General features: G+C 37.4%; 1 protein-coding gene across 3 annotated transcripts in view; it reads left to right on the forward strand.

The window, feature by feature from the left end:
* SPAG16 (sperm associated antigen 16) overlaps positions 1 to 26140 on the forward strand; it is a 350605-nt gene that overhangs the window by 24401 nt on the left and 300064 nt on the right. For all 3 annotated transcript variants that reach the window (XM_031554276.2, XM_085227603.1, XM_085227604.1), the window contains one exon: positions 1759 to 1886. In XM_031554276.2, coding sequence (XP_031410136.2) covers positions 1759 to 1886 — 128 coding nt within the window. The remainder of the gene's footprint in view (positions 1 to 1758; positions 1887 to 26140) is intronic.

Raw genomic sequence — 26140 nt, forward strand, 5'->3', positions numbered from 1 at the left:
AACAGATCAAGACATAATGTTAAGTAGTTCTATAAGACAAAAAAAACCAACGCTTTTGCCTGAAAGAACTAAACTATTTTAGTAATGGTTTACTTATAAACCTGGCTGCGTGCTATTCTAACAACTGGTTCTCTGAACATCTTGTAGAGCTGTTAGTTGCTCAGTGTGTATCTTGAATTTTCTGAAAACAGGAACTGCTTATTTATTACCCAATTATATTCAAAAGTTGAACTCAGTAAAGTTCTTTAGTCATGGTTGAACTGCCTCATTGCTAAGCCTGATAACTGTTCTTTTCCTTTCTTCGATCTGCTGTAATTGCTCTTAGAAGGTCATGTAAAAAGAAATTTAAAAGCCACCAGCTAAAGTAGTTAAACCTAGTTGTCCCAATCCTAGCTGCGGTGCAATCTGAATACAAGATCTATAAACACAAGCTGTTCACATCTTAATGCAATCCTAATGGTTCTTTGCCGTTTGGCTTCTTGTTGTTGAATGGCTAAACCCTTCAACTCTCATAACTCTATGTTCATTTACAAGTATGTGCATTTCAAAGGCCCCACAGGTAGCAGTTGCTGAGTGAGGAGGAAGCGTTTGCTTAGAAAACTGTTTTGCATCATACAGTTTCTCAGACAGAAAGTTATTTAAGGTGTCTGTGGTGGTGGATTTAACTTCTGAAACAATGAGAATAGAGAGATTTTGTCAGGCCAGGTATGGCTGTTTGTATGAATTAATTTTACTTTGTTTTGATATATAGGAAAGTTTTGTGCTTTTAAAATCCATTATTTTTGTCTCAAGAGAATCATAGAATGGCCTGGGTTGAAAAGGACCTCAAAGATAATCTAGTTTCAACCCCCCTGCTGTGAGCAGGGTCGCCAGCCACTAATAACACTAGAGAGGGTTTTCTCATGTCTTCTCTCCTCTATAAAGACAAAGAGTCCATTTTGTGCTCAAGGTTTTACTCACATTTTCTTGAACATCAGCAAACATTTAGACATGTGGTGTTAGCTTCAATTATTTCAACCTGGATTTTAGCTGTGTAATCTGTTTCTGGAGCATTGTAACTGTCCAAATCCTGCTGGAATTGTACATTTTCCCGTTGTGTGTACATACTGCAGACTGTTGTAACTAGACACAGGGATAGAAATGGACTGTACTCAGATGCATGGGAGCTGCCACTGCTGAGGGTGTTGAAGAATACTATTGTTTTTGCCGGATACTGGCAGTTTGCTATGTAGTGGTACATATGAGCCATATCTTTCCTCGTATTCCCTTCCACCTATTCTGACAATTTACAGCTATTTTAACTGCTTAGGATTTCTGTGCTGTTGTCAATGTGTAAGTAATTGCTTGTTTGGAAGGTGTATTGTGAGAAAGGGCAAAGAAGTAAAAAGGAATGTAAGCTGTAAATCAGAGTAATGCGTTTGTGGTAGATATAAGGTAGGATGCAGTGAGATGATGAATTGCATCCATTTTATTGTGACTCTGTCCTGTACTGAAAGATTCAAAATTATTGCAATGTTTTGAGGGTGAAATCTGAGCTAGCTATTATTTAAACTGAAATAGGTCCCACCAAAGCAATTAGTGGATTGTTAGTTATATGCCTTCTTGGAATACTTAAAGTGTATGTTGCAGTAACCTTGGATATCTTTCTATTTAAAGCAGTGTTTCTGCTGAAACTTTTTATGTCTAGTTAATATCAAGAGACATTTTCCAGGAAAGCGAAAAATCCTGATGACACTTATCTTGGGTTTTGTTTTATAGCTGGCCATGAATGTGAAAGGAAGAAGGGTTTGGAAGGTTCCACTCAGAAAGCTCTTCAGGAGGCAAGGCAGCAAAAAATGCTTGATGCTGATCCGGTTAAAGATTCAGAGAAGAAGAGATATCCAAAGGTATGCACCTTTCTTCTTAGTTGCTCAGTATCTAAGCTGACCTATGCTAGAAATGATGAGTAAGATTCATCAAGGTGAAAGATGTTGTCCAACGTGGCTGAAAGCGGTCTGTTCTGTAGTGACAGATGTTTCATGAACGTAAATAGGTCAGTAGGTATCAAATTCTTATCTTTTAATGTGACTTTCTATTGGGAGTAATTTTTCAGGGAATGATAGAACCTCTTATGAGCTGAGGCCAACAAACTACTTTTCAAAAGCCTGATGCAGTCACCCCACGAAGAGCAGTGCCTACTAATGCATATTGTTCTGTTATGTGTCTTCTGTAATTTCGGAGAAATCTCGATGTATTCCATAGGACTTCACAAGCATTTCAACTTGTTTCAACTGGTTTCTAAGTGGTACTAGATCTAGGGTACTAAAAGGAAGAAAAATAAGGTGAATTATTAATTGTCAGTGGTATTTTCTTAACTTGAGTGTACCAAGATGTGCTGCTGTTTTATTTTGCAGGTTGTACAAAAATGAATTCCCAGGAGAATTTTTCTAGTTGTTGGAACGTTTGTTTTCTTTACTTGGTTTATTTATTTCTTTATTCATTTTAAAGTTACGTTTGGGGGCTCTGTGATAGTAAAGATCGAGGTAAACATTCTAAAATGTGGAATTTTTAGGCTCTTAGAAATGTTGCTCTGGCTTATTTTTCTCGTTTGGGAACCACTGTTAGGGTTGATATGTTTCTGTAGAAAGCACAACACTATTTCTGTTCAGGTTGTTGTAGTGAAAACCAACTTGAGTCTTTCATTTCTCCACAAAGATATGTCTCTAGTTTTTTGTACATTTTATCTGTTGGTTTTTTTAATTTAAGAGCATTTATTTTGTTTGATACCAGTAGTGTAATTCTGCTTCTGCTATCAATTTATTTCTTTCTTCATCCCTTTTCAATGTCTCCAAGTTTTTTATACTTAGTCTTGCTTGTAAAACACTTCCTTCTCATGGAAATAACTCCATCTCTACTGTTTGCCCACCTATTACTCGTTGAGTATTACTGAGTCACCTGCCAGTCCCTTTCACCTTCTGTGTTCTTCATCCAGTGCTTAGAAGTGTTCATCTTAGACTCTTACCTCCTTCTTTCATTTTGACTTGTGAACAGATGAATATTTCTTGGCTTACAGAATCCCATTTTTGTTCTTGCTCCTACTGAAGTCATCACTACTTTTATAGTAAATTTTAGTGGAGTTATGTTTCGTCCCCAGAATATATAAACTCTACTCAGGTAGTCTGCCTGTCTGGCTTGCTCTTGTTCTTGAAATTCATGAGCACTGTTAGTTGACTGGTTCTGGCAAGCATCTGCGCTTCTGCAGATCTTATGTTCCCAAATGACTCCTAACAGAGGCCCAGATGTCTTTATTTAATCAATGGATTAAAAACCTGGAGCAAGTCCAGAAATAAGACATCAGAAAATAGGGGCGTGTTTGAATGTGCTGGATTTTTGTCGTGACTGATGGATTTTAGATTTTAGGTATGAGGTTAACGACAGATTGGTTCTGAGAATTAAATCATATGTGGGTTGTTTTTTTTCCCACTTCACATAAACATCAGAGGAAATGATGAGTCTGTAGGAGGCAAGAGAGTAAGTTAAAATTGCTTAAAACAAACGTGCTCTCACAACTTTGTCCTGTAGCGTGCATTTATTGAATTTTAGTACTAATCTAATAACTTTAAAAATAGCGTATTTGTGCTAAACATTTTGGCTTGCAAATTGCTTGTTCCCATGGGAAGGATTAGGTGTAAATGAGCACCCTGCCCTTTTCAGATCAATTTATGTAACGTTTGGAATAGACTTGCATGTGCTGCCTCATCTCCTTTGGTCCATATCAAAAGATCGGGTCAATTTGTCTCTTAAGTGACTAAGCTTCTTTCATATAATGCTCCATTTCAATGAGGCTGTGTCTTTATTAAAGAATACACTATAAATAATAATTATGTTCTCATTTGTAGTGATGACAATAGCTCTCTGAATGTATTTTGGGAGGTGGAAACTGCTTACACATATTTAAATTAAGGCTGCACTTGCTTTATACCACAAATAAAGGAAGGAGTATAGTTAAAAGCAAATACACTGTCATGAAGTTATATCCTTGAGCCAAAATTATAAATGTTTGTGTTAGCTGTACAGCTATGGAGATTAAAATAATTTAAAGTCTTTTCTGTGTCTTGTAGCTAAATAGTGATGTAAGAAATGCCTCTGCTTACTTCTAAGTAGATGCAAATATGACTCATAGCTGAGGTAGAACATTGACTCGAAGGACAGGCGTATATTGTGTTACTGTAATATGCTGTATTAGCTGACATGTAATTTAAAACCTAATGTCCCTTGGAGATGAAATTTATCCTTGAAGTAGGGAAAAAACAACTGAAAGTTTTTTTGAGAGACTGTATTCTCTTGATTTTGAAATCTTGTTTTACAAGACTCAAATAATCCAGTAGCAGGCAATTAGGCTGAACTGATTACTTATCCAGTTCTTAAAAAGCCAGTATCGATAGCATCAATATTATTAGATTATTAATTTGCTCAGAGTACTGCTTTAAACGTTTAAGTAAATTAAAATGTACTTACAGATCATTAAAATTAAGGAAGCTTTAATAATTTGACTTCGACTATTCACTAGAAATTTAATTTTTCAGTATTATATTATTCTTACTAATTTTTGTCAGGTTCCTCACAGACTATATTCTCTGTTTGATTTCTGTTAGTTATACTAGTAGGGCAATTGCAGCTTCTCTATATCAAGTTGATTCAATTTCCACATATAATGTATTACAACGCAGTTTCATTTTCTGGAATTTTATTTGGTATAAAACTTTATCAAAAGGTGCACGAGACGTTTCCAGTGACCGAGATGTTATCTGTCTCTGTGGAATGGATTTGAAAATTATAGTGAATGGCACATTAAAGAAATTACAGAAGTGAAATCCAGTGATCATAAGTAACTGCTAACTTTTGTAATTCATAAAGCTTGGAGTCCAAATAGCACATGCTTACATGTGTGAAACCCAGTTTTCTCCTCATTTGTGTGTAAGATAGCATATGAAATTTAGAACCCCACAGAAGCTTCTGTGAAACAGAAGAGAAGCTGAAATAAATGATGTCTTCATCAGATTGTTGAGCTTGACTATAAGTTATATGTGAATATGTAAGCCATATTGGAGCAGAATTGAAGAAATAGGAAGGGTAGTAAATGAAATAGGAAATTGTTCTGGGTTTGCAGTAAAATTAGCAAGAAGGTACTGATTTGATTTTCAGTAGAGAGAAGAAAAGTGACAGAAAAGTTAGGTGTTCTTATTTCTATGGTCCTTCACTGGGATGGATTTCCAGTCAGATCCCTAAGAAAATTGATACCAGATAGAATTACGAAAGGTTTCATTCAAGAGTATGAGAAAGAAAATATATGCATATGTATTTTGCATATCAGATGAGGAACTAAGTAAAAAGAAATTATAGACTGGTAATTAAAGTTGAAACTCCCAGAGAATTCTGGATTGAAAAAGTCAAAATGTCTGCACATATGGAAGAAACAAGAGAAGCTGTGGATAGAGGAGAAGCAGTAAATGTTGTTACTTTACGTCTTATTGTTTATTGTAAGTGCTTCTATGTTTTTAATCAAGCTTTGGTTACTGTCTCTCAGGTCATTCTTACAAGAATCCATGGAAATTTGACCTGATGAAAAGTTTCTTAATGGAAGACAGATTGAAATAATACAGAGATGTATTGAGTAGGTATTTGCAGGGATATGTTTTCATTAATGACGTGGGAATTGAAACAAAATACTCTGACTAAATTTGCAAACCAGTTTATTCTGTTTGGGCTTGATTGGAACAGTAAGTGCAGCTGAGGACAGGAGTACAATTCAAAACTTGACCCATTGGAGAATTTATGGGGGAAAAAAAAAAGGCAGTGTAAGAAAAGGTTCAGAACTCTACCTTTACAAAAACAGTCAACTGTACAAACATGGATCAAGATGAAAACAAGCAGTTGATTAAATACTGTTTTCTTTAGAATGGAATCTAGCATTTGTTGTATAAAACAAAATTAGCATAAATCAACAGTGACATATTGCAAAATAGCTTAATGCTGTACTGCAGTGTAAACCAGAAATGTTGTAGAGAATGTGCAATAACCCTCTTGCTTTGTTCACTTGGCATGTAGCTTTGAGTGCACAGTCATGTTCAGCTGGCTCGCAGTTCTCCATTGTGGGAGAGATGTTGCACCTACATTAGAGCAGCAAGAATGATTAGAAGTCTGTGGAACTCAGTTGTGAAAGAAGGGGTGAAAGTTGCGTTGTTTACAGAGGGGGGAAAAAAAGACTTGTAATATTTAAAATATTTAAAATGAATTCTGAAAAAAAAAAAAAGAAGGAAATAATGTGATGGAATAAGAAGTAATAAGGTCAAACTCCTGTAAGAAATAAGAGAACTTCAGATTGCATATTAAAATTCATAATAGTAAGTATGTTGCAGTTCTGGATCAGATTGCCTAGGGAGCTCCTGTCAGCGGAACAGGACAGACGGGTTTGTCTGAGGAATAACATTGGTGTAGTTGGGAAAAGAGGATGCACTGACCAACCAGCAGAGGATTTTCTTCCCTGCCATTATTAGATTTACCAAAAAATTGTACTTTGGCAGAAAATACCTCCACCTTGCTCTAAAGAAGCAGACTCCTTTTGACTTCGTATGACAAATAGTGATATCAAAATCACCTTCTACCATTAGTTAGACTCAATGGCAGAGAATAGGGGAGTTCTACAATTCAGTGTCTGCAGATGGGAAGGCAGTCAGATGATATGCCAGCTGTAAACGTTTTTTTGAGAACCAGTGTACATGACTGTGACTCCAGAAGTAGAGCATGAACAGCACCTTGTCCAAAGGACTGTCATCAGGTATGGAGTGGGAGCTGGGGGTTGCTGTGGTGGTAGTGGGTATGAAGAAGCCAAGTATAATCATATTTAGAGTATTATACCTCTTCTACTTAAGAAATTACTGTTCTGTGACTCAGATATTAAGAATATGATCCACTGAGTGTAAGCCAAAAATGTTCTTTAGTTGATTTAATTTGTTATCTGTTTATTAGATAACACACTGGGTTTTTTTAAGCTCCTACAATAAACTTGAAAATAGTTTAAAAAAAAAAAAAAACAACAACAAAAACCCCTTCTTTTTAGCTGAAATCTGTGCTTTTAAATGTGATGCTAGCTTTAAATTTAGGTTGTGCCTAAATATTTTTCTAAATGTGTCAAACCTACATAGGGGAAAAAATGTGTAAGATCTTAAAAAATATATATAAAGAAAAACACCTGCAAGAAAACTTAAAGACAACACAGATACAGTTTTCCATCCGTCATTGCAGCTTTCTGAAGACACTGAAAGTCATGCATTTCTAAAAATAATTACATTTCTTTAAACTATTGGCCCTTGATGAAATTACCTTGCAGAGTTATCCAAAGGGTTTCTTTCTGCTGAAAAACACTGCTTATTCTGAGTCATTACATAATGCTAAGCATAATAAAATAACAGGCCTCTGAGACTGAAAACAATACAGAAGAATTTTGGAAAGTAAGATTTATTTGATCTAATTGTAGATAGGCTTTACATATTCATATATTTTTTCTGTGTAGTTGAACACAAATGCTGTGACTGATTTCAGAATAAGAGCACACCTATTGGGAAGCTGTGAATCTCATCCTTGCTCTAAAGCACGTTGCTCCAAAAGTAATGGCTCCTATCTGTTTCCATGGACACTGCAACAGATAAAAAGAGCAATACGTTGTCACTACTTGGTAAATTCTCAGCTACAAAACAATTTTTCACCACAGTCACCAGCACTGACTGCATTTTCACCAGTGCTGAACAAGGGGCTGCATGTCATGCTTGTGAAAATCTGTACCAGTGGAGGTGACCTACTGTTCCACAACTCTGTGATGGTGTCATTGCTAGAAACACTGCCCATGCAGTGCATCTTTCATTGGATGGAAGTCATAAGACACCAGATCTAGTGGGTATGACAGGCCAGCCCAGCCAAGATTGGCTGTGTGCTCCCCAGATTTCAGACTGTTCTGGGGCCTGGCGTTACCGTAGCACAGGAGAAAAGTTGTCTTCTCTGGCCTGACTGTGGAAGTTTGAGCCTTCAGCTTAGTCTGTGCCGTGATGAAGCAGTTGTAGTTGATGGTTTGTCCAGGTTCCAGGAAATGTGGAAGAGTCATCCCTTTTCTATCCCAAAGGATAGTGTGCATTACTTTACCGATTGAAGGTGTTGCCTTGAACGTTTCATTCAATGGGGAATTCACACGTTGCCACTCTGTGGACTTCTATTTTGATGTTGGCTCATAGTGGTGACACCATGTCTCATAACCAGTAATTATGTGATTCGGGAAACTGTCACCTTCTGGCTCACATTGATTCAATAGGTCCTGACAAACACGTGGTGTTTTCTTCTCCTGTGTGAGCATTTGTGGAACCCACCTGGCGCAAACTTTGTGATGTTGCAATGTTGCCAACATTCTTTTCGATGCATTGAAGCTTCCATGTCAGGCAGCGTTCTGTTAGCCTGCCTCTCTGCTGCCATCTGTCACACGGCAGCAGAAGGTGATGGGATGTTGGTGGAAGGCTCTAGCTCTACTGCCTTACCACCAACATCCACCTCTGATGTCAACATCGTAAAATAGGAGACGTTGCTTTTGGAGCTGCCTGCATGTTTTGCTGTTGTGTCAATATGCCAGTGCTTCAGTTTCCAACAAAGTGACTTGTTGAAATTATGCTGAATAAAAGCAGCAGCAACAAAAACCAGAGACAGATTGATAAATCAGTTAAGTGTAAAAAATAGCTTTGCTGTCGCTGTGTTCCTCAGGACAGCCCTGTCAGTTGGGAAGAGAATTGTTGTACTTAGTATTTCCTTATCCTGCAGGATTTCCCGCAGTGTGCTCTCATTTGCTTTGTGCTTTATGGCAGGCTTTGGCTTTGTATGATTTAAGAGAGAACTTGACAGCACAACAAGAGCCCCCATACAAAGCGCACGCAGCGGGTGACAGAATTATGCTTGTTCAACTGTCAGTATTGTCAGCATTGTTAGGCCTTTGAGATGGTAGTCAAGTAATTTCATTAAGTGTGGAATAATGCTTTGTTTTCCATTTAGTTAAAGCGTCAAAACCTTAACAATTCTCTCAGCAATTGCTTGGGGAATTTTGGTGAGGAAAGGACGAGAATGCTTCTGGTTCCTCCTCAAAGGAATGTACCATGCTCACAGCACGCTTTCTTAAACATGCTCAGGTGGAATGTCATTCAACAAGCTGCTGCCAGTGCATTTCTTTGTAACTCTGCAGTTGTAGTGCTTTTTTAAAGTGTTGAACTTTTTCTGTGGCACGTATTCATTAAAGGAAGTAGGAACTACTAGTATGAGAACCACACAGGACTTATGGTATTGCATCTTTCAGGTACCTGGGCCATGATTCTATTGCTACAGAGCTGAAAAATATACATTTTTACTAAGGGATTTTTTTCCATGCGAGAGAGGAAGAATGGAACTCCACAGAAGTCTATTTCCAATTATAATTCTTTTGTTACTGAAGATTTGTTTTACCGTAAAAAAAATCTACAATGCAAAAGGTGGAAAGAGCTATTTAATAATTTTGGCAACCTTATGTGCATCATTTTAATTTCTAACATAGCAAAACAACGATCTGATTTGTTATTTTTAGATATTAATAAAATGCACGTAATGGACCAATTACAATTAATTGTAGTTGATATACAGTTGTAAGTCAAAATGTTCAGAATGCTAACGGCACTTGATGTGGAGGGAATAATAATCATCACTAGTTTTAAAGAAGTATTCTTCCAGAAGAGCCATTTGTAATATAAAATTTAGTGGTTAACTTAGACTGCTGTTCAGGGATACACTTGAAAGCCAGAGCAGTATGTGAGCTACTGCATGATATATTCTCCAAAAGAAAAAAAAAAAGTTTCATGTCGATTAAGTGAGACCAAAGCTAACAATACTAATTGTTTTCTGTTTTTCCATTTTAATTTGGTTCTGTTTAAATTATTCATCCATGAAACTGGATCCCTTTCAAATTACAGAAATGTGACTGAAATACGAAATAAGCACTCAGACTTTAAAATCTTGAAGGAAGGGCTCAGGTGCTACCTAACTGTGGTATTTATTTTTTAAATTAACTATTTTATACCAAGTTATGGATTTGGGTATTTCAGTCTTTTTCCAATATTTAAACAAAGCCTTTGCATATGTAAACATCACTAAGGAAAATGAAATTCAGCGTTAGTGTTTAGTCTTCATGGTAACAAATCTCTCTACCACTCTGCAAGTGCTGTGGCAGGAACATGTGCTGCTCATCATGTTCAGGGCTGTTTGTTTTCTATGCTCAAATAATGCTTGACTTCTGGGAGTAGAAAATAGTTTTAATTGTTTTTGTTGAATGCTGTGGATATGCAATGAAATAAAACATTAAAGCCGTATTCCAAACAGCTTATGAATTAATAATCAGACTGTTTCCCCAGAAAAGTTCCCAAAGAAAATGTTTTTCTTTGGAGCGTCACATTATTAGGAAGGTGGTAATAATGGTCACAGGGCTTTTCATAATTGGATTTCCAATTCAAATGTGAGCCTGAAAAGTTTGGTCATGACTAAGACAAGTTGTTTCAGTATAAGCATGGTTTTGCAGATTTTCTTATCTCTTATATACTGTAACCGAAGTGAGCCAGTAAGGAGACTGAGGTTCAACAGGGTACTGAAAACTTATTTCTTCAGTCTTGAGGAGAGACATCAGTGGGACAGCAGAAAGCCAAGCATTGGCCTTGCCCTGTTTAAGAAAGGCCCATTGAGGCTGCTGCTGTTCACCTCTATTTGTACTTCCCTCGTGCTTGTCCTTGAATTCAGCTCATGCTCTATTAAGTAGCATTCTGAACAGCTGTAAGATGGTAACACCTTCACTACCTGCAGGTAACGGTTGTGTTCTCCTGAGGAATGATCCCTTGGTGAAGGATTCCTCCTGGAATCCTCCCTATACAATGTGTATAGGGGTGAGATGGAAGTCATTTACAGGGGGCTGTGAGACAGTGAGACAGGGGACAGTGAGAGTGGATTAAGTCTTCTGTGCCTAAAGGCAATCACTCATATGAAGTACAGCTGCTAGCCAACATACTTTCTACACGAGACCACAGTTTAGTTATTTGCAATGGAATGGGAAAATACGTATTGGGATTTAAACAAGAGCAGTCTGATTTTTTCCATGGAGGTTTTGACCATCTCTTGCAGCTTTGTCTGTGGGAGAAGCACCAAGTCTTTTCTTGTTTCCTCTGAGTCCTCCTTTCTTCTCACTAGCAGTTACAGGTGACTCTTTTTCTTCTTGTAAATGCTCTAAGTACTTAAGCTAAGGTACTAAGTTTAAAAAAATAAATAATTATAAAAGCTTGTAATGCTACTATAGAATATTGTTGCTCAGAACACCAACCAAACCTTGCTGACTTGATACAAGTATTACACAATCTCATCTGGCAGATTATCTTGTTACTCTCTTCTGCTTTGTGGTACTTTCCTGTATTTATTATGTTTGCGGAGTTTTTATTTGGTGTATACAGTTCAGATAATACGTTACACACTGTAGATCATCTGCAGCAGATCAGCCAGTCAGACATTTATTACACATCCAAAGAAGCTTTTATTGTTTCAGGAATGCTTCACTCATGCTAGAAAGCAAACAAGCATAACAAACCTACAAAATGGATTCTGTAGCACCAGTAAAGAAATTGTTCTCTTGAAGTAATGCGGCAAAAATTGAGACTGTCTGCTGTGATTTAAACATCAATAGCAATTTCCACAAGTTTCCATAGGTTAAAAGGTACAGAAAGAAGAAAAAGAAAAAAACACTACACTGTTTTAAAAAGTCCAGTCACGTGCAACAGTACAGTTTGTTCAACTAAGACTTCTTTGTATACATTTCCACACTTGTGATGTATATTGATAGTAGTATTTTTAAGTTTAGCTATGATACTGAGCTTTTGCAGCAATTTAGTAACAATGCATATGCCATGTCTCATGTTCATTTATGCATTTTTCATGTCCATAATGTAAGAAAATGGCTATAAAAAGATGTTCTCAGTAGTAAAGAAATTTTCCAGGCTTCCCTCTTTGGCAGATGAAATACTTAGAAACAGAGCAGCACAGTGATCCTTAAGTTCCTTTCCAATCCATGCTAGTCTCTCATTCTGTGATAGGCACCACTAGTGTTTCAGCGTGGATCACAGCATTGTCTTTGGTTTTGCATTAATCTAAATACAAAAAACAGTTAGAAACTATACATACTTAGAAACTAAGTATGAGTGTAGTGGCAATGCTAGGTCACAGCCTGAAGCAGTGATTGAGCACCTGGTGGGAAGGCAGGGCCAACTCAGGAGAGCTCAGGTGCATGCAATGTACTGAGTGATTGGAAGGACTGGAGCCAGGATCCACCCTTTCCCAGCCCTCATTTAAGGCTTGGCAGTGGTGGTGAGAGGATCTTGCTGGAGATTCCTACCTACCTGAGGCCTTCTGAAGGTAAGCAAATTTTCTTTCTTTATTTCTGCATCCACAGTTGCTGCATTTGGGCTTGTTCTCATGTGCTGCAGCTTAGCACGTTGCTGCCCCGTTATTATTGCTGTACCTTCCATCACATTATAGCATTACATAGGAGATATATTTACATTTATAGATTTTCCCTTGGAGAAAAACAATGTCGTTTCAAGTGTTTTGTTCTTGTAATTTGTAATATTTAGTTGTTAAGAGATTGCTTTTGTCCAAACTTGATAAGAATTTGAAAGAGATGTTTTCTGGAGTTCAACATTAGGGGCTCTGTTAGTTTCTTATTTTACTTCTAACGTTCTTTGCTGTTGGCTAAACTTCTCTGGATCTGATCTTTGTTTCCATTTTGTTTTACAAACTAATCAGTTCACAGGCAATTTTTACCTGCCACCAATCCTCTGAACTACCTGAACATGTAGGCTTTGACCTCAAAAATCCACCCAGGCTAAAATGGTTTTGGAATTAACAAGGAAGAGAAGCTGAAAGGGCTTTGCTGAAACTTGTTTATTTTTAGTGTTTCGTTTGTTTGTTTTGAAATGGAAAGCAGCCTGTTATGTACTAATTAATGTACTTCACAAATGTGTGAACATAAAAACAATGAGGGGGGGGAAGGCTGATGATATTTGGGTGAGGTTTAAAGTTAATTGGATACATCCCACATCTTGCTGGATAGCTACTCTGTTCTTCCCTGAAAGACAACCAAACGAACTTCTAAAATGCCTGTGTAAATCCTTAATCTCAATATGAAGTTAACCTAATTCTGGTCTGAGAACAATAGCAAAGCGGTCTTCACAATCTGTGTGTGGTTTCATTCAGGATACGAGCACAGAGAGCTGCTATCCACCATCTGGTATTCTGCATGACTCAACAGCCTCTGCCAGTAAATCAGGCTGAGCATGCCATAGCTGTGCTTGGGAGCTTGGAACACACCAGCACCTGTGTGGGACACTGTTCTCACTTGGCTGTATCAGCTTCTATGCCGTACCTTAGGTGGTCTTAAAGTCTATCTTTTGAAACAATTATTTTGCTTCTTTGGAGGAAGAAGCTTTTCTTTAACAATTTATGAATGTGAGGAAAGCTTTTAAATTGGAATCTTTGGAATTATGGAAATTGTCCCTAATATTTCAAATCCTGTTTTTATTACTTTATAAAATCTCGTAATAATTGAATTCATTCATCATGAATTTCATGTCAGAAGTTATCCTATAATGAAAGGAATGAGAAGAAGGAAGCTAAGTATAAGAATGAAGCGAAGTGTAATCTTTTTTTTTTTTCTGTTTCCAGGCAAATGTATTTGAATATCACATTACTGTGTCATTGGATTGTTTTGTTTGATATATTAGTGACACAGCTGTGCTGATCTTAGTTACTTTAGAGCTCTGTTTTGGTGAGTCTGCCTCAAATCTAATTTGGTTACTAGCTATGCAAGTAAAATATACCTGAATTTAATAATGAGAGGTAGACCTGATTTATATCCTCTTAATGTGCTTTAGCCATGCATTCAACCACACAGACCATTTACCAGAGGGTTTTAAGGCTTTCTGTTTTTCTTCTTAAAGTAGCACCTATGCGTTTAGCAGCAATTAGTATCTTAAGTTCTGTGAAAGTGTTAAAGTTCCTGTTGCTGAATCCAGTAGGAGTAGGCGCCAAAGTAGTTCTTAAGCTTTCAGGATTGTGTGCTAACTGGCTTAGTATTATTGTCTAATATCTTTTCTGAACATGCTGAAGAGTTAAATATCCAACTTCTGTTTGAAGTCATTAATTTTGTAATGTATTGCAAAGGCTGATTGATCTGGGTAGCTAGTACCTTAATGATCGGTTAAACAGATCTAATGCCTCGTTCCCTCTGACAAGATTCCAGTTTTATGCCGGTTTCCTTTTCTCTTTTTGTCTTTTGTTGTTTGCAGGAAGTAATTTGTTTTTGTGGTGGTTGCTGTTTTCTGGAGTTGGGTCAACAGGATCACCCTGAGATCAAAAAAAAGTCAGTGCAAGGGAAGGTGAAGCTGAATGAGTATGTGTGAGGGCAAAGCATCATCTCTGTGGCTGTTAGCTGTTAGAACTGTAATAATAGATGTGAAATCTCATTTTTGTTTCTGTTCTCTGTATGGTAGGTGACGATGTCTGAGGGGGAGTTCAAATTCATGATGGTTTCTTAGAGAATCCTGAAAGCCTTTGTTCATCTGAGACAGAAATCTGTTGAAGCTGTCGAGGAACATTGAGGCTAATTGAGGCAATGGTGGGAGGCAATCCAGATATAGAGGGCTTTGTACCAGTTGTTTTTTTTTAATGTAACTTTCATTTAATCGTTGTATTTAGAAGGTCTGTCTGGTCCCACTCTAATGCAGTAAGGCATACTTAGTTCAGGACTTCTTGCTTTTAGACAGCTGGGATTCTGAAGACTTATTGCTGTGTAAATCATTTTATTTTACCTAGCTATCAAACTGTGTACGTAACAGCTACATATACCTTATTTATCAGAACCAAAACATCCCACGAGCAGAGCAGTTTATTGAGATCATCTGTTCTGTGGCTCCTCAGTAGACATTCAGAGTACATCTCCGGACTGTTGCTTTGGCTGCTGCCGTATTTTTTTTTCCTGAGGTCTATTCAGATAATTCAGTGCAGTTTTATCCCCATATCTTTAAACAGTGCTATAGCTTTACATTCTTGAGCCTTAAATTAAAAAGAAGAAACGTGAAATTCATCAAGTGTTACTCCTTTGAGTTTCTGTGATAAGAATTTCTTTGCTTTGCTTTTCACAATCTCCTTAGATTCTGAGTCAGAAAAGGACATCTTTGTACTCGTCAACTTGATAGAAGCCTCCAAAAAATGTGATTAAGGCAACATTAGAGTTACAGGCACATCGAAAATGCAAGTCTGTATTAGCACTGAAACCTTGGATGAAAAATTTCTGTGCAGCTTAATTTAGACAAATGAAAATGAGGAGTTAGGATCCTTATTCTCAACCGTGATTGTGTAATTAGCTTTAATTGTACTTTTGCAATGCAGTGGTTCTCCTTTTTCTCATGAAACATGGGGTTGTATGCCATAAATGCTTTTTCCCCATAATTGTTATTACTGTGTGTGGTAGACATTGAAGACGGTACTGAAAACGTTTAGGACTTGATTTGAGCTTCCACTTTGCTAGCAAGGAGGAAATGACCTGAGTTGAAAGGGAAGAGCATCACAGAATGTCTTAAAGGAGCCTTAAAGAAGTGATGCATCCAGCTCTCAGTAGGAGACTTGGAACTGAAGACCAGAAGTGTTTTAGGCTAGCTGCTCTTTCTGGATAGTTTATTAATAAGTGAATGTAACATGTGGTTGGTTGGTTGTTTGTTTTTAGTATTAAAGTGTCATAGTTTAGATATTTTTGTTCTGAATAAATACACTTTGCTTTGAGAAGTGTTTAGTCTTGAGGTGCTCTTGAAAGAACACAACCACAATGTCATTATCTTTCATTGAAATTCATCATCTACATGCATTTGACTGACTTTTTTCCAATCCAGAAAAAGGGAGGTGTATATAGAAATTGAGATGTGGAAGTGAAGTTTGTTACTTTTTAGTGAGTGATGATAAATGTTGCCAAGCTGCAGTTCTAAATGCATCCTGTGTTTTTCTCCATGCCACGAAAAGTTAGTCCTTTAGTAGGACTAACTAAAATCATCAGTGCTATTCCATTAAATTTCTGAGCCTGATCTGGGGACAGGATTGCCTTTAATTAGGGGCTAGAAATGTGAGACTTGTCTGAATTTCCTTCTGGGCAAATCTGTGGGTTCCAGAGGTACAGTGTGACTGAAACATTACAAGCCTTTTATCTCATTTCCAGCAGTGGTAGTTATCACATTGAAAAGATATTTTAAAATTGTTAAATGCCTTTAGTAACTGCAGTTACTTTGAGTAGAAATTGTGGGGTTTTTCTTTCTTATATTTTTAATGTGAAAGCTCTTGCCAAATATTGCTTCTAGTGTCTGCAGATTGAAGGCAGAAGCACAGCAAAGACATGAATGATTTAAGGTGTTGGTGTGACAGCCAGGGGTGGAAATGAGAGATAAAAGAATGAAACAACAGGTGAGGAAGACGAGGCAGCTCTGTGGGTAAGACGACTGGATCTTTGGAGGGTTGGAAATAAAAAGGCAATTTGCAACGTAATACAAAAACGTGTGTAAGCATGGAGAAGCAAAGAGGAGGACAGTTGGTCAGGTGGTTGTGAATCTTGTGAAGCAGATGAAAAGTGAGTTGTAATGATGCCACATTTGCTTGAATACCAACAAGTGGGAGTTTGCAATCACGCATTTCTGATTGGGAATGATTAACTGAAGATGAGTGCTAAGGGAAGTAGGTTTTATGTCCAAGATCCAGAAGGCTTTTTTCTGAAAAAATATTTAGATGAGCCTTTTCTCCTTACAATATTATTTTCACTGTAGGAATGCTTTGAAATACACGCCAATTGCAGTAGTACTTAAAAATGGGAAGGATGACAGTGCAGGTCTTTTTTGTTACATAACTGAAATAATCATTCTGGATTGTTTTCCACGTACCATTTAGGTATTCAAGAAAACATGGGAACTGGAAAAAAGAATAACAGAGTGAAAAGCTGTTAAGAATGTGGCAGGTGACTGTGAACTTGAAGTAAACAGAGTGAGACTCAGCTACAGCTTTTAGATGAGTTAAAAAGTAAGCAGCTGGAAGATTGGTTTAGAATTTCAAAGTACAAAAGTAGAATGAAAAAGCTATGGGTGAATTTGTACGTGGAAAGGCATAGGGGACCTCTTACTTCCTGAGATCAGTGGAGACTGAGACAGGACTTGTGACACAAGTAGAATAATAGCAATGGAATATTGTCCTGCTGCGTTTACTGTATCGAGGAATATCTTAAAGTGGTTTACTATGCTAAAGCTTTTGCTGAAGACATAAAAGGATGCCAACAAGATGAGGCAGAAGATAGGCATTTACATAAACAGAAGTTATTTCATAATAGCTGTGAGAGTGAAGTTGAGATTTAGAATTGATTCATTATATTTTTATGGTTTACTGTGGGTAAGGGAGAGATGAGTCCACTCAGGCTAGAGAGTGGCTAGAAATAATTTTACCATCTATGAATCAGGGCCTGGGGGAATTATAGAGAATGGGGTTTGAACTGCTGTAGGTTTTCACAAACTGGGGAAGTTGCAAGAAAAAAGCCTTTGCTAGGGGCTGAAACGAAGGGGGGGGGGGCAGAAAACAATAGTTTAAGATATTAAGAATAGTCAAACAACAAGAGAACCCCTCAAAATAAGAGGATACTTGACTAGAAAGATGGACAGTATGCCCTGTTCATGCAGTATCAGGTAATGATTATTTACAAAATATATTGGGAAGGAAATGAAATACAATCATTTGTGATTGAACAAGATGTTGTGGAGTAGGTATTTTTTTTGTGAGGCTTTGATTTAGTTTTGATAGGAGAAAGGAAGTAATTAAAAATGTGTGCATATATATATCAACAAATAGAGAAGCAAAGCAAAGAAGTGGCTGGTTGACCCTATTATTAAGTGGAAATCTGAACAAAATCTTTCAGGCTGTTTTGCTGACGCCTCTGTGAGTGCTGAGTGTGCACAGCATTGCTTTAGGAGAGAAGAGGGAGCAAAAGTTCTATAGCTCATTTGAAATTTTAGTGTTGATTGTTGGTGTTGCGGCTCAAAAGTGTATCAGCACAGGCGTTACTCAGACTGCTTGCTTCCTATGTAGGTGTTCTGCATATGCAGTGTGAATGTCTAAGTCCTTGCAAGTACCATCTCTCCTATATTGAATGATTGCTAGAGTAGTCGTGGGTTTTGCTTGTGCTTCTTTGTTTCTAAACTATTCAGAGTTCCCCTTTATTTGTATTGTTAATGGTTATTTTGTGAGTTTTGTTTTAATCATAAATACATACTCGAAACACAGTACGTTGCTCAGCAGTAGCAAGTATCTTCACTGATAGCTAGTTGGCTGCATTGGTAGCCTGAAAGGAATTCTCTAGACGTCTCAAAGATGGTTAGAAAGCCAGATAGAATTTCTGGGGACCCTAGGAAAAGTTCTTCTCTTCACAACTGTGAGCAGAAATTGCAGGAGTTTTTAGGTATTTTTAAAATCTTGCAAGTGAACTATGCTGATACTGCGTGGTTCCTGTGGTTAGATTTGGATTCAGATAAAAGAAATGACAAGAATTACTAGGTTTTGCATGTGTCTTTTTAGGGGGGACAATGGTGTCATTGTCCTAAGTGTTTTAACTCTCCCGAGAGTAATATTTTAAGCAACTGCCTCATTTGGCTTGGGCACCACAGCTACAGATATCTTTATAGTACCCACATAGTTCCACTGTGAATAGGAACAGTTTCAGCAGCAGGTTTTTTTTAGTGTTTCAACCTTTATTTTGGTGTTCTATCTCACATGCTATTAAAGTTGGATTCAAAATCTATTTTGTCTGAGACTTTGCATGAATCTTAGGAGATGTATGAATACATCAGATGTTCACCTCTGAAAACTTTTTGGGAAGGTGCTTTTCAATGGTCTTTCCAACTAAAATGTTGAGAAGGTATGTAGAGACACTTAGCTACTTCTTGATGCAGTAAATCTCTGCAATTCCAAGATGAGAATTTCATTTATTCTTCTCTTCATTTTATTTTCCTCCGAACTAGTTCTGCATGTTACTGACTTCTGTATGCTTGGAGGCGGAATTCCTTGACATACCTGTCTGGTTTTCCTTCTGATTTCATCCAGATTGTCCTTTTAGTCTTTCTAAAACTTTTAGTCCACGTTTTAATTTTAGAAATGTCAGTGAATGACAACAGGCTGGCTCAACCTGTGGCCAGGCAGTTTATTATTTTCCTGGGTGGCTTTGTGAGTTACCTTTCTCTCCATCATAAATTTCTGGCACTATCTAAATATTAGACTCAAAACCTTGGCCAGTCAATTCTGTGGGGTTTTACCACTTTCATCTCATAAAAGCTGACAGCAGTGTTACTCTGAGCCCACAGAGATACACTGACACATAGCACTCATAAAAATTAATAAAGCTAATGCCCCTGTTCTTCGTACCTGCGGTGTAACTACTGATGAGCTGAATGAAGTGTGGCATCTCCAATAAAGGCTTTGGAACTGTTGAGGCAGTACTGCAGTGCCTAGGGTAATAGTGAAATGATAAGCTGCTTTGGTTCACTCGCTGGGCAAGCTGCTGTGGAGGTTTAGTTTCAGCTATTTCTTCTGACTTAATTAGAGGGGATGGACTTGCAAGCTGCTGTGTATGAGGGGGAAGTTCTGAAGTGAAAAGGGAGACTAAAAAAAGACAAATGGAATCTAGTTTCTTTTCAGAACTGAGTTGTTTTTGAAGGGCTAATGGTAACAAAAGCAATACAAAGTGTTACTTGCATTCTATCCAAGGAGATGCTGTTTTAAATACAAAATAAGAACAGATCTATTGGGTGAACCATACCTGGTTTGGGAGTAAAACTCATTTTAGGTTCCACGTGCTGTCTGTCCCAGCTGACATACACTAACTATCTTTCTGTTGATAGTACGTGGACTGGTTTTCAAGCATTGAACAACATCTGGCAGTTTTGGTATCTCATGCAACACTTCAGTATTTACTTTGCAATTTAGGAGTCAGGTTCTGTTCATCTCCTTCTGTACTAAACAATTGTATCCTTTTGATTCTGCTAGAAGCTTGTGGATGCTTTTGAAACTGTGTTTTAGCTATAATCGAGATTTTCGTGAAATGAAAAACTTGATTAACATAGAGAACTAGAGAAATATACATATAATTACTACTAATGTTAATAAAAATCATCCTATGATTGTAAAAAGGAGACTTATCCACATTGAGCAATTGTTACTCAAATTCAGCCCTAAAAATTGCTGCTAGTAAGACGAGGAATGACTTGAATCCTTAAAGAATCATCGGGTATTGTCAGGGTACCTTTCAGAGAATGTTGTCGTTGTATGCTATTTTTTTTTTTTTTGTATGTGTGACAATCTCAAAAATATGAAACAGACAGCATTTAGAATTACTGATGAAGTTTATAGATGATATAGCGGAGAGGGCTTAATTCATAGAGAGGGCAGCTAAGTAAGGCAGGGGAATCTGCAACAGACTTAAACTACACAAATAAAAATGTTTTTTTTAACTACGTCAATGGGTAATGTTATCTAGAAACATCTGTGCAGAACAGACTGTGCTATAGGACGAGAGTCATGCAAAAAATGAATATTTCAGATAGTTGAGCAAGAAGTCCCTATGCAGTGCTCTGCAAAGAAGTGATGCATTCTAACAGGTCCAGCATGAATGCTGGGGAGCTTCTAACAGGTCTAGCTAGGAATGCTGGGGAAAGCCAGGGAAATTGTGTTATTATGGTGGTATGATTAGGGTGAGGAATATGAGGCTAGTCAAAATTTGACAAATACATCCCACTGTGTAATCTGCTTAGTTTCAATTAAGGAGCATTTCCATCATTGGCAGTGACCGCCTGCAAAGGGAGCAGAAAATGGTCCTATTAGGAATATGTACTTTAGACAAAAGTAGAATATGATTCAGTAGATGGAAATAGATTCTGAAGAAATTTTGGGTTGGAAATGAAGTGTTGCTTTTGAGTGTACTTAAGCATTTCGCAATCATACTGTAGTTGCAGTAACTTATTCCATTTTGGCAGATGCTCTGCCAATTTCTAAGTAATAGCTGATTGTCCTACTAAGCTATATCTTACTCAGCTGTTAATTCAAGAAAGTGCAACGGCCTGAATTTTATGGTGTCCATTCTGGCTTCATAATGTATCTTGATGAATTTATAAGGAATGATTTCCTTCCACCTCAGGGTAGTTTTTTGGCAGTTTCCTATTTCACCGTCCTGTTTGTGAAGTCGGTCTGTGTACCTCATTGCCTGGTCTGTACCATCCACTTTCTGCAATGCTGAAAATATTTATGCTGAGTTACAGCGAAGATTAGTCAGCTTTATCTCATTTTGGTGTGGTATGTATGGCTAATGCATATTGTGGTCGAATAACCAACATTTTGTTAGAGAGAATTCATTATTCTCCAGCACTGGCATGTAGAGTGCTTTGTGTCTACGCTTCAGAAGCCATGGCAAAGTACTTGTTTTCATTATTAATCATTATATGGAGGTTGGAATAACAATTACTACCTGTCCTGGAGCTGAGTTGGCATGATAAAATGCTAAGGGGAGTAATATGGATAGTGTCTGTACGGGGCAATTGCAAATAAATCAGTAAGTAATGGACCTAGAATGTGGTTTACTACTATGTTGTATACGTAGTAGTTGATATAGGAACATTTGTAAATCCTTTGTGCTTTTATATAAGCAGTTACTGAGATGATCACAGCTAGTGCTTCTCTACACATGAAAAATTAATGTATATTAGATACTGAGAAGGCAAATGCAATTTTTGAGGCTTCTGACAATGCCTTAAAAGCGGAATGCTAATTCCAGGAAAATGGAAGCTTTTCTGTGGAGATTTGGGAAGTTAGTGAAGGAAAAAGAACGGTGAACTTAAAAACTTGTACGACTCTTTAGCACTGGTGTTGGATGATAGCAATGTCGGGAGAGAACCTTTAGGAGAAGACATCTTCTCCAAAATAAGATTGTGTCAAACTAAGGAATATGCTTTTCCTCAATATTTCGCATTGCATGTCACCATCAAAAATCATTTTGATAGTTGGAAAAAATGATCTTGTTCATTATGATTCTGATCTTTTTTTGACTGAACTTCGTGTTGGCTGCAAAGCTTGTGTTGGGAAATTATTTTCAATGAACTTGAACAATTAGAAATCAGTTTGGCATGCCAGCTTAAAGCATGACGTGACTATGTGCGTGGCAGTCTTCTGATTTCATTTTTTCTCTTTATCAGTGCTTATGTCCAGCAGCAAGAATGTTTTCAAAGAAGATTTTTTCCATTTTTCCAAATATGGAAACAATTAACATTGATAAATTCACATTCTTTCTCTTCACGTCTTCCACGCTGCAATGCATATACATGTGTGTAAAAATTGTATGTACATATAGTATACAATAATGCATTAGTCCCACTGTTTATTATAACAAATAAACCTATTTTTCTTAACTGCCTGAATGTAGCCTTGCCGTATTTAAAGTAGTAATGTCTGTCTGTGTAAATCTCTCATCTTCTCAGCCTACTGTGCAATTACAGTGTTATATTTGTAAGGTGCATTGGGATTCTGTAGATGTGGAAGTAGACCTCATATTGTCAGGAATTCAAAGGTCCTGTTTATTTCTCAGGAGAGAAAGAAAAAACCCGGAACTGTGCACGCTCAGAATGAACTTTTCAAAATGAAATATTTGAATGGAAGAAATATTGGGAACTCCACAGAAGGAGTGATACTGACACATAAAGAGTTAACTTTTTAGGTAGTTTAGTAAGTCTTAAATTGTGCCAAAAGCTGAAAAGGACCGAGCTGCCATAGCACTTCTGCTACAAGTAGATGCGATGTGAGCTAAATTTTAGGAACCTTAAAGGCACCTAGTTTAATTAAAATGATCATAAAAACAAAATATATGCCAGATTTTCATTTAATTGTCCCTTGCAGGTAGTTTGTGGAGGTGGCAGCTACTCGGTAATGGTGTACTGTAAGTGTATTTGTTGCTCAGTGTATTTAAGAGGTTCTGGAATGAAAGGAGAGGTGTTTCTACGGAGAGAAGATGGTAAGGCAGATGAAGTCCTTGTCTGTGTTAGATTGTCAGTAGTTTTTCCATGGTTATGGAACCAGAGCATATTGGCAGCATATTTGTGGTAGGCTTCCTTACTGTCTCACTGGAGTCAGCATCTCTTAAATATGCCAGCAAGGGGACAGGTGTGCATCAGTTGTCCGGAGACCCCTAGGCTAAGACCTTTGTCGGGCTGCAGCTGCCAAGCTCAAGGACAGGTCCTTGAGTTTGCTGTGTTAGCCAGACCCTGCAACATGCTCTTGTGATGACAACAGGATTGAGTAAAGAGGTAGAAGAAGGCCCATGCAGCTTCACACCTTCCCAGGCATTGGCATGAATACATTTTTTGCTTTCACAACGAAACTGCACTGTGCTACAAGGATGGGTTTAGATGAAATAGAATTCTACTAAACACGACGGGAAGCTGGTTTTTATAGGTACCTTTTCTTTTTCAGTTTGGCTTCAGATTATCAGTACAAATATTTTATGGTAACTTACTGCATAACGTGAGCTGAATTTAAGAGTGTCTTTATTCACTCTGTAAACACATTCTCTTAGACTGGATTCCCAGCCAGTGGGTGGTAAGCTGGCTGTCACTGCCTCTGATGCCCAGGGTTCTTCAGCCAGTTTGAGTATTGGAATGGGATGAATACAGCATAAGGCATAGGTATGATATAGCTTGTGATTTAATAAAAATGGCACTGTGCTGTCTGTCACACCCTATGATCCATACGTCTGTTGATTCGCATGGCTGTTGCAAGGAACTAAATAGAAATTGTACAACTTATCTTAAGAAAGCATCTGAAGTTGTTTATCAGCTCTGCTATAGCATACTTCTGTAGGAGAGAGCATTGATATTAATTGCTGTGAACAGTTTTTAATATCTGTATAAAATGGCAATGCTGCAACGTATTTGAAATGTGCCAGGAAACTGAAGTAATTTGATCTCTATCATATAATCAAAATTACCTCTTTAACATGCCTAATTGAACTGTATAGCACATTCTGCATGTACTGCAGTAATTTAAAATATCACTGAAGCTTAATTGCATTGTAAGCAAAAATTTAAGTCTAAAAATAAAATTATAATTGGTAGAAGTTTGTGTGTTTTATTGCACCATTGTTTATTTTACCATTGGTTGTAAATACAGTAGCTTTTTCAAGTACAGGCCATTTAAAGGAGGTGATAGGGAGGGTAACGTCTTTAGGAATAACATATGGTTGTTTGTGACCTGCAAAATTGCAATGAAAATCCAGGCACCAAATACATGCATGGTATCATTATAAGTTATTGCAGTGTTCTCATGAACCTTCCATCACTTCTCCATGGCAAATGGTTGGGTTGAGCTCTGTAACAGCATCTTGACTTGTTCATTTGAAATTACGGTGTTTGTTTATGGTGTATGGACATAAATAATAATATTTTATACCTTGTAAAGAATTGATTATCTGTATGTTAGACAGGACTTTTGGTTATTTTTGGAAAACAAACAGGAATATATTTTATCATTATAACATGATGCTATAAGACAAGACTCAGGTCAGTGCATTCAGAATAGCTTCCAGTTTTGAATTTGTTCTTCCATGGGTGCTAACTTTTATATTCTTAATACCTGTTAATACTACTGTTAATGGTAGTCAGAGTAGATTTTTGAAGCCCGGATATGTGGGTACTGTTACAGCTTTTGTAATTTAGAGTAGCAATATTGCTTAATTTTAAATTAAAGAATTAAAATTAATAGTATGTGTTAAATCATACTTTCCCCAACCTCCTCCCAATCAAGGAGTAATAATTGAATGGTTGGATGATCACTGCATTATTTTGAGACTAAGTGAACTCGCCACTCGAACCATTAGCAGCTTTTCACTGTGGCTCCTGCCTCGTCTTATTCACTCACAGGAGGCTGTTGTTGTGTTGGTACCCCATAGGTAAGCAAAAGATGCTTTGTGAGATGGTAGAAGGAATGGAAAAAGCTGCAAGCAGCATTGCTGCATGGCATAAATGTCCTCCCCTTTGGGAGGACAGATCTTCAGTGAGCAGTTGATTTTGATATCCATGCAGCTCAGTGGGTTTCACAGGCATATCCCTTAGGTTTGCTGTACGTTGATAGGAATGTGTGATCTCCTTGAGTGTTGTGAATGCCTTGGAGAGATTCCTTCCTAAAGCAAAATATTCTGAATCACCCTAGCATGGCTGTTGTGCCCATCTGCTTTGTTCCTATGTGAACGCTTAGATGAATGTGTCTGTCTGGTGTACAAATCACATTGCAGTTCCCATGTGAATGATGTGTTTTTCCTTGAGAGCATCATCCACAGTGATGTTGCTTTAAACTGAGAGAAGTGATTAACTGAGGAGCTGAGAAGTTTTTAAGCTTTACCAGAAGCTGAAATGTTGCTGTTGGTTTATTTCTGTGGGGTTTGGCAGTGAAGAGTAAGGCTTTTTCTTCCAATACCTTTACTTTCTGAAATAGTGGCAATAACAGTTAAGCTGTAGTACTAAAAATTTGAAGAAAAATGTTACTTTTCAGTGATGGAGTATTTCGTAATTGTTAGCTTCCTCTTATTCTTCAAATCTCTCAGATAATTAATAATTGAGAAATGTGGCTTTAATAGCTGCAATAGAAGAAACCAAATATTAGTGCGGTGCAGTAGCTTTCTGTCTTTAAGTTTATCCCCTTTATGGCAGACAATTTCTGTAAGTTTCAGTGGCTGCTAATAAGAGCTTTAGTAAAAATTAAAAAAAAAAAAAAAAAGCATTGAGTGCAGCTGTATTTACAGTGCTGCTGCTTTCCAGTTTCTTTATTGCACAGGCAGTGGCAGTGGAAGGCTTGTTTTGTCACACCATTGAAAATGCCATCCTCAGGAGCAGCTTCGGGTTTAAATTTACTGCTAGCACCACTTCACAAACTCTGAAGAGTTACATGAAGACAGCAGCCTTGTATA

This window comes from Meleagris gallopavo, chromosome 7, assembly GCF_905368555.1.
Source record: "Meleagris gallopavo chromosome 7, MGAL_WU_HG_1.1, whole genome shotgun sequence".
NCBI classification, from domain to species: domain Eukaryota; kingdom Metazoa; phylum Chordata; class Aves; order Galliformes; family Phasianidae; genus Meleagris; species Meleagris gallopavo.